The following is a 10,049-nucleotide window of genomic DNA, read 5'->3' on the forward strand; positions in this document are numbered from 1 at the left end:
AATTAACTGTGAAACAATAATTTGCTAGAGGAAGCAAATATGACAGCAGTCACCCAGTCGCCAAGCGAATCACAGACGCCATGGCTACTATGCTAGTGTTAGATCTGCATCCAATATCCACAATAAACGCAACTGGTTTTTCACAGTTAATTGATGTTTTGTGTCCGCGTTACAAAATTCCATCACTACACCATTTTTCCCGTAAAGCTCTTCCGCAACTACAGACACCAAATTGCCTTTGTCCATTTCTATTTTTATTGTACAGTCTATACTGGCTGGCTTTTTTTCAATTGAACTGCAAGTGGAGGGGGGGTCTGATACAGACAGAAACCAAACTCCCTTTGTCCATTTCTATTTAACGTACAGTCTATGCTGGGTGTTTTTTTTCTATTTAACTATATGTGGAGGGGGTGATATACAGACAGTCACCAAACTCCCTTTGTCCAGTGGAGGGGGGCCTATACAGACAGACACCAAACTGTCTTTGTCCATTTATATTTTTTTGTACAGTCTATGCAGGCTGCTTCTTTTTCTATTTCAATTTTAATCTAGGGGATATTATACACCCAAACAGAACATCTGCTTTGGGCATTTATGTTTTATTGTACAGTCTTTGCAGGCTGCTTCTTTGTCTATTTCAATTTTAATCTCTGGGAATATTATACACCCAAAAAGAACATCGGCTTTGGGCATTTGTATTTATAAAATTGTCTTTGCAGGCTGCTTCTTTTTATATTTAACTATAAGTGTAGGGTGTAATATACACCCAAAAACGATGGCTACATTGCCAACAGGCTAAGATGGAGAGGAAGACAATCAGGTTTGTGTGTAGAATTAAGTGCGGACTACCAGGGATTAAACAGTTTTTTTCCTAATTTATTAGCTGTAGAATTAACTCACTTATCCAAGGAAAAGGTGGAGCACTAAATTAGGTTATTTTAGCTCCCCAAAAAAGTGATTTTTAAACAAATTGCTAAACAAAACCAAGCGAAACCAAAACCAAAACACGCAAAGGCGGTTTTGACAAAACCAAAACACGAAGGTAATCGAGATCCAAAACCAAAACACGGGGGTCAGTGACCATCGCTAGTTAAGAGGGATCTGTGGATTATTGAAAAACTGAGTAAACCATATTGTGGTAAATCCATTGCATAAATAAACTCTGTAATGAGAATATTGAATGAAATGAATATAGCAAAGCTTTATTAATCAATTTGAGAAAGCCCACACATGTGGACAGAAATATATGCTAGTACAAAAGTGTGGAGCGGACAATGTTACAGTGAATTTGACAATTAACAATAGTGAGAGTGTGTATTATATTCTCCATGTGTTCATACAACATTCTGCAATTTAATTACATTTTTTGCTCGTTGTAACCAATGAGATCCACACCCATACCCAGGAATCTGAAATTAGGGGGGCATGAGCTCAGGCAACTATCTTTTCAAACTGAATTGATACATGTCAGTTGCATACTTACATTTCTCCACTAGAAGGCTGTAATAACTTTAAAAGGAATAATATCTTAATAACAATTTGGTGATTTTTTAATTGTGTGGATTTTCTATAAAAAAATACTAAAGTAATCAGCACTAGGAGATAAAACACATTTCATGTGCTAAAAATTCAAGATTTGGCTAACTTTCTTGATAGGTAAGATACATTGATAAGCCACAAGCATTGTAAGACAGGAGCCTTTCATTTTGTACTGGAGAGCAATTTATTTTCTTCCAGGATAATAGCTTTGGTTTCGGGTAGAGATCACCTTTCCATCGCTATCCTCTGTCCGGATTCTAACATGATAGGCGCCTCCTAAAGTAAATCGACAAAAGGTGTATTAAACGCAGTGATCACTTAACATCTATCAATGGTTCACTGAGTTTAGTTCCCCCAGAGTTAATCATCCTAATTTAAAATAATTATTCCTGTCAAGCCCTTATGAGTAAAGCAAGAAAGGCAATTGTTCTTTATGTTTGCTTTGACAATAAAATTAACAAAACAAATAAACTGTCTCTTAAAGATTAAACAAATAATTAATACAGGTTTTTTTTTTATTTTTATTTAAAGCCTTGGGCTTATCCCTTGTGCACGAAAAAAAATGAGTAAATACCCAAAAAACATGCACAAGGGTTTCGGTGCGTGGTCCTCCCTCCGGAGAGGAAGGACCCTAGTCCTCGACCCCCAGAACCGAAAAGGTCACTTAGGGGCCGGGGTCGTCTGACTCCCTTCGCCGCAAAGCTAGAGGAGCCTCTTAGCCCCTGGGATCTGCCGAAGCTTCACCCAGGGCTCAAGCCGAGTGGGTACGGCCCCAGCCGGGTGGCTGGGCAGGGTTGGACCCTCGTCGCCGCAAAGCTAGGAGGGCCCCATTAGCCCCTGGGATCTGCCGAAGCTTCACCCAGGGCTCAAGCCGAGTGGGTATGGCCCCAGCCGGGTGACTGGGCAGGGTTGGACCCTCGTCGCCGCAAAGCTAGGAGGGCCCCATTAGTCCCTGGAATCTGCTGAAGCTTCACCCAGGGCTCAAGCCGAGTGGATACGGCCCCAGCCGGGTGGCTGGGCTAGTATGGGCCCCCTTGGCCTGCCACACTAGGGGACCCATTTTGCCCCTGGGATCCGCATAATCTTCACCTCGGGCCGAGTATAAAAATTTTCTTGCCCAGCCAAAAAGGTCCAGGCAAAGAATATACTTGATCTTAGCCAAAAGGCCGAGAAGCCAAATAAGACAAATAATTAATACAGTTGCCTAATGTAAAAGTGTAACATTCAGAAATAAATTTACAATAATTACCCTAGAACTGAAGGGAAGATGATTGAGATGATTTTTGTGGAGGATGTATGTTTCCTAACAAACTTACTGCTCTATAGAACTAAAATTAAAATACACATCAGGAAATCATTCAAAGCTGCATCTAATTTATTGACAGTCAGTAGAAATGTTAGAATAAACAAAGGTTAGTAAATCTGACATTTTACTATACCAATTAAAAGGCTAATAAAAAAAATAACTAAAACACCCAGAAACACTGAGCCATCATTGATTGGTCCGCTGTGCAATGTCTGCACATGTCCCAGTTTCTAAATTAGAGCAGAACTGTAATGATACCAGATACCTCTGATGGTTTTATAACAGCTCAAAGATTTCAAGAATCAGGAGAGTCCTATAGTGTTATAAACCTGCAGCAGGGGCAGACCTAAGGGTATATTTACTAAACTGCGGGTGTGAAGAAGTGGAGATGTTGGCTATAGCAAGCAATCAGATTCTAGTTATCATTTATTTAGTGCATGCTACAAAATGACAGCTAGATTCTGATTGGTTGCTATAGGCAACATCTCCACTTTTAAAAACCTGAAGTTTAGTAAATATACCCCCTATACTTTTTTTTAGGTGGGGTCGATATTGCATAGCCACGCCCCTCCTTCACTGTGGCTGGTCCCTTTTCACTCAGCCCCCTTTCCGCCAATGATCGAACCTCTCCATCACAATTTAATGGGATGAAGATTGCTGCTAGGTGGGGGCAATTGCCTCCATCGCCCCCTTCTGGATCTGCCAGTGACCTGCAGTACCAGTCTGATTTATAAACAGGAAAGAGAGGAGTGGGATTTTATCAGTCAGTCGTGCAATCACACACTCATACAGCTGACTTCAAGGGGCTTCCAGGTTATCAATGGGAAACATTATTTACCCAGTAAGGCATCTAAATTTAATCCTGCACATAATGGCTAGGAATGACTGTTTTGGTTGAAATTTGGAATATCAATAAAAATATTTTGGTTCATTTTTACTGCACCTTTAAGTTTACATAGAGTTTGAAACCTAGTGATATTTAGATTGTTTAGGTTTATGAACCCACTTTTACTTTAAATGGGTCATCCACCTCTGGAAAACACACCATCTTCTAGTTTTCCCCTAATTAAGCAAATAATGTTACAAACTTTCCTCATCTAATCTACCCCCCCCCCCCTTCTTTTGTTACCCAGGGGCTGGGTTGCCTTCTGAATGTCAAGGCAGCCACAGCAGCTCACAGCACAGTAAAACGCAGTTTGACCTGTTTGTTCACTAAACATGAATAGAGCACTATTGTACACTGAACTGCAATCACTAAGCCACTGTATTCTGCAGCGGCTATTTTTACAAATACAAGTAATGGGGGAATTCCAGAGTGAAAAAAATATTCTATCATATTTTTGATAACCAGAGTTGTACAATAATGGCGTGACAAGCTCAAGCACACAAAGGAGCATCCAATTCAAGCTCTGGGTATCTCAAAGATACACATTCTTCTGTTGTATTGCTCACACCAGCTACAGGTCAGGTGTAAGTGCCGATTTATAGTAATGTCAGTCACGTATGCATGCTACAACATGTGTTTGCAATCAGGATAAACTGTAAAAGTGCATTTTATGTACAGTGGACATTAATAACATCATGATAAATAGATTTCATGAGCAAGAAAAATAAATGAACAAAAAGCAACAGATTAACAAAGTAACAGGTGACAATCATTGAACACTTTTAATTCTATGCATTCTGCTGAGAATTTTTGTTCCACATATGTACTGGACATATCTTGCAGTGTATTGTGTCAGAATGTACCTAGACCCATATTCAAAAGGGGTCGTTTCCTCAGATTCTCTTGTAGTTGATTACTGACGTGTGTATGCCCGAATTACATGCATTTATAAAAAAAACACAAATTTATGTTCATTTTGTGAACCTTAACGAATCAGGCCCAGTATGTATTAGTCTGTAACACCTCATACAGGTGAACCACATTTGCATTGTCTCATCTTTCAGAAATGTTCCTATAACTGAGAGAGCTTTCATTTACACGTAATTATCGCAGTGGTAGAGAGGAATGTAGTATTTCTGAGCGACACATGTCTCCCCGCCCTGTGTATCACTTTACTAGTTCCAAGTGTAACATTTCATACCTTGTCTATCTGAATAGGAACCTGATGAGTAATTGGAGGAGGATGATTGGTCATTGGAACCTTTGTGGGACCTGCAGTAAAAGAAACATAAGACTTATATTTACAAGATGAATGTAGATATACAATACATGAAATAAATATCAGTGTCGGAGAAGCACAGTGGCACAATGGTTAGGAGAGCTGAATGGCACCTAAGGCCTTGGGTTCAACTCAGCCTGTGTTTCTTCCCACAGACCAAAGACACAGCCATGTTGGGCCACTTCAATTAAACCTCCCCAGTATGTGTGGGCATGATCATAGTTGGCTAACATGAATAGCTCGCCGTAGCAGTGAAATAAAAATATTTGTTGTAGGGACCCAGGTTTAAAGCACCAGGTTATCTCATTGTAATAATGGAAAAATCACTTTATTCCTCTAAAACACAGACTCATAAATATAATGTAGATGCGATATTGAAGGTAATGTATAGTACCAATACATGGGGCCCTAGGTAATGGTAAGAGATCTGGGGGCACATTTATCAATGTTCACATAAAGTGAAAAATAGTTTTCAATCCTTATCGCATTGATAAGGATTGAACTATTTCTCAAATTTATGTAGAACCCAGCACAAAAACAGCAGTTCCAAAAACTGCTGTTTCTGTGATAAAAAAAAACATACTTACCTCGCCTCTTCAGAATGCGCTGTCTTCGGATCTCCTCCTGGTGCTCTTCACTTCTCTTCTTACTGCAATTGCGCATGTACAGTTCGAAGAACTGGAAATGCACACAAAGATCTCCTCTCTGTCTCTGCAACTATAGTTGCAGAGAGAGAGCCGTGACTGACATGGAGGGATCATGTGATCTCTCCACACATGCACTGTCCAGCTCTGCTTTTCGGAGCAGAGCTGACAGCACTGAAATTTTTCAATTATGTTAATGTACGCCAGTTTCAGCTCAGATTGCGAGAGGGAGCAGTCACCATCCTTTTGAACGGTGACTGCTCCCAAAAAGAAGCAGAGTGCAAAGCAGCACATATCCACTATATCTGCTGCGATGCACCGTTCTTAATTATGCAAGACACACAGAGGGCTGTGGATTTTACGGTAAGTGCACAATAGGGCACCATCACTATTTGTTAAACATGCCCTATAGTGAGGGAATTCTGCAATTAAATTAATTTAAAAATAAAGAGACACATACAATAAGCTGGAATGGTTAAAGTGATCTTTGTAATAGTACCAGAATAATGTGCTTAGGAAGTCAAGGCAAAGACACCCAACTGTGCCCTTCCCTGTCCAACACAAGCATACACTTATCTCCTGGTGGTGGTCAAGTGCCTTCAGAAGTTTGCTCAGTGTTGTACCCATGCACCAAAGACTTATCAGGACTAAGGCAGTTGTCTATCCTTCCAACCCATTGTTTGGCACTGCTTTAATAAATAGACCTAAATAAAAGGTCTTTAGACATGTTGCTATTCATTGTAAACATACTGAATGTCCTGGCCATCTAGTAGGCTGCGGTAGGTGCTAATTTCTTGCTCCAGACGAGACTTGATATCTAGAAGAATTTTATATTCTTGACTTTGGTTTTCCATCTCACAGCGGATGTCTGCTAACTCTGACTCCACTTTCTGGATCAGTCCCTGGATTTGTGAAAGCTGCATACAGTACCGTCCCTCTGTCTCTGCTAGGGTGTCTTCAAAAGCAGTTTTCTGTAAAGAAAACATATTTATACATTGCAATAATGTATACAATACATAAAACTGTCCTACCTATTAAATAACATAGTTACAATAGGTTATACCTGCTTGCTAACAGTGTAACTAGACAATGCAATGCAATAACTTAATCCTCAAAGTTAACTATACCATCATGAACCATCATGAACCATCATATAGGAGGCAAGTGGAAAATTAGGAGGTTCACATACCATACTAAGCTGTGCCTGCAGATCAATCTCAAGACTCTGGATACTGCGCCTCAATTCTGTGACCTCAGACTGAGTTGTCTTGACTTCCTGTGTGCTCTTGGTCATCTGCTGATTCATCTCTGCAGTCTGAAGTAGAACAATATTATTACTGTATATTAATGAAACATGTATCCTGTATATCTCATAGTGCTCAATAATGGTCATAACTTACCTGATCATGATACCAATTTTCCAGCTCCTTCTGGTTTTTGGCAATGAGTGCCTCATATTTTTGTCTTAGGTTACCAAGCTCTCTTTGCAACTCAATTCCTGGTGCTGCCTTGACATCCACATTGATGGTGCCCTGGAGTTGTCCACCGCATGTCTTCATTTCCTGTACAACCAAATAATCATAAAGTTTATATTTTCCTTAGAGGTGATGCTGCTGCTTAGATTGTATGAGTACACAGTGCCTCCTAGCGAAAAATGACAACAGTACTTTGTTCATCTTGAATACTTCTTGGGAAGACACTCCTCAAATAAGCTTATAAGTTTAAAGTCTCTGACTTTTCATTATCTACTTTTTTAGGCTGTTTTAATTTCTTTTTTTTACCTCATTATGGTTCTTCTTCAGAGCAGCCAATTCCTCTTTTAGACTTTCAAGTTGTGACTCCAGATGACTTCTGGTGAGAGTCAGGTCATCCAAGACTTTTCTCAGTCCATTGATATCAGCTTCCACTGTCTGGCGCATGTGGAGTTCATTTTCATACCTGCTCATCAATCAGAACAACCGTTATTGTTGATTTTAATCCTTCAACCCCCAACAGTACCAAAATAGCTAATAAAATGACACAATTAGTTTCTACTTGCTTGAGTTTAAAGTCATCAGCTGCCAGTCGAGCATTGTCAATCTGCAGGACAATTTGGGCATTAGCAGTAGAGGCACTATAGATCTGAAAGAAAATGGGAAAAAGATCATTCTAAAGACTATATAGAAAAATCTGCTCTGTGTCATTACATAAAAGTGACCCATGTCAATGCACGCTATTTAAAATGTAAAACCTCATCATGATGATGGACTTGCATTGAACAGTTAAATAATGACTTATCATCATCATCACCATTTATTTATATAGCGCCACTAATTCCGCAGCGCTGTACAGAGAACTCACTCACATCAGTCCCTGCCCCATTGGGACTTACAGTCTAAATTCCCTAACACACACACAGACAAATACAGACTAGGGTAAATTTATTAGCAGCCAATTAACCTACCAGTATGTTTTTGGAGTGTGGGAGGAAACCGGAGCACCCAGAGCAAACCCACGCAATCACGGGGAGAACATACAAACTCCTTACAGTGCTGTAAGGCAGAAGTGCTAACCACTACACCACCATGCTGCCCCTATGACTTATGCAATATAACAAGATTTGCACAATGTGATCCTAGTTTGGGGTAGAAATAACCGAACTAATAAAAATGAAAAAAATAAATAAATGCTCCCTCAATAGTTTGGTATGGCATCTTATGTCTGCATCGATGTGGACCCCCCATTGTAGACAACCTCACAATGACCTCATTGCTTATTGTGGAACTATGTTTAAACATAAAAATATACTTAATTCTCATGTCTGTCATTGCTTGTGTGATTTCAAAGAGAGATAAAAAAAAATGTAGCAAATCCATACTATAATCCTGTACAAAGCAGTAATTGTTAGTCTCATAAGTGAGAAGAAGAGATTAATTTTATGTGATCCTACATTAGAAGGAGGATGCTGCCCTCTCTCGCTCATCCCATTTAAATCCTAGCCACTAGAATATGTTTGTTATTACTTGATCAGCAGCACACATTCATTTCATAATGATGGAGAGGCAAACGAATTGAGAATAAGGTGAAACGAGTTACTTAAGAGTCAGCGCCAGGATTAGTAACATATACAAAATAACTGATGTTTCAGGAACTGTTTAAGAGAACTGACACATGCTTGGCGCATTAGCATGTACATGGAAGGAGCAAGGAGCCAATTAAAAATACCTGGACACTTATCTTACTCTGAGACACATTTTGATGCAACTGAATTGCTTTTCTTCTACTTACTTAGTTGCTTGCTTACTACAAAAATAAGTATTTATTATATTTATTATTTGTAATCTTTTGTGCACTTTGGTTTCTCACCTTTTTCTGCAGATCTTCAATTGTTTTATAGTAAGGACTGTAGTCTTGGGTTGGCCTAGGACCATGTGTTTCGTACCAGTGATGGATCTTTTTCTCCAAATCTGCATTGGCATTCTCCAGGGACCGAACCTTATCTAGATATGCAGCCAAGCGATCATTTAAATTCTGCATAGTAAGCTTCTCATTGAGAGAAAGAAGTCCATGGTCTTCTCCAAAACCACCACCATGGCCTAGCCCATGTTGAAACGTAGAACTTTCAAATCCTGATCCAGTACCAAAGCCAGATCCACCAAAACCTGAGCCACCAAAACCAAAGCTACCACCAAAGCCAGAACCACCAAAACCACAGGCTGCCCCACCAATTCCTGACCCACCACTAAAGCCATGTCCACCACCAAATACAGATCCACTGCCAACACTAGTTCCAGCAACACGACCTGTACAAACATTCATACTTCCACCCCTCAAGCTGCCTGCATAGCTTCCAGCAGTTCCACCACCACCAAATAATCCCCCAGAGCTTTGCCTTCCTGAAGACATCCTGACATTAGATGTTTGTACTGAGCTTGAACCTGAGCTCCCTAACCCTTTGGCTGCTCTGAATCCTTGTCCAACGCTCATTGTTGTAAAGAATATTTCTGCCAGAGAATGTTGTAGGGAAGATTCCACAGCTGGATCTGAGACGGGATCACAGATATATTTATTGGTTTACTGATTCCTTATATACCAAATATGTATTGGGTGTCACCAGTTAATTGGAGTTGTGTTGTCTCAGCCAAATTTCTTTTAACAGTTCTTTTCCCAAGATGATGGACACTCATTATATGAATAGCATCTGGGTGTTATCTTATTTTTCCACAAGATGTGTAGAGGAAAGCAGAAATTCATGTTCCACTGTTTTTCCTGGTAGTAAGCCATAATGTACCTGGATATGTGAATCTAATTATTTTAGAATGTCCTGCATACTAAAGTAATAGTGAGACCTGCCTTAAGGTAAATTAATTTAAGTACCAGTATGATAGAGAGATTGTGCTAACAAGTATTGTATAT

At 39.7% G+C, this 10,049-nt stretch overlaps 1 protein-coding gene across 1 annotated transcript; it reads right to left on the reverse strand.

Moving 5' to 3' along the window:
- Positions 1–1,181: 1,181 nt before the first annotated feature.
- On the reverse strand, positions 1,182–9,677 carry LOC142094732 (keratin, type I cytoskeletal 19-like). The gene is made up of 8 exons (XM_075177160.1): positions 9,000–9,677; positions 7,693–7,775; positions 7,436–7,592; positions 7,055–7,216; positions 6,844–6,969; positions 6,405–6,625; positions 4,933–5,003; positions 1,182–1,815 (listed from the first exon to the last, which is right to left on the reverse strand). The coding sequence occupies exons 1-8, from the start codon at positions 9,618–9,620 to the stop codon at positions 1,724–1,726; spliced, it is 1,533 nt and encodes a 510-aa protein (XP_075033261.1). The 5' UTR covers positions 9,621–9,677; the 3' UTR covers positions 1,182–1,723.
- Between the last annotated feature and the right edge of the window lie 372 nt (positions 9,678–10,049).

Source organism: Mixophyes fleayi, chromosome 6 (genome assembly GCF_038048845.1).
Source record: "Mixophyes fleayi isolate aMixFle1 chromosome 6, aMixFle1.hap1, whole genome shotgun sequence".
NCBI lineage: Eukaryota > Metazoa > Chordata > Amphibia > Anura > Limnodynastidae > Mixophyes > Mixophyes fleayi.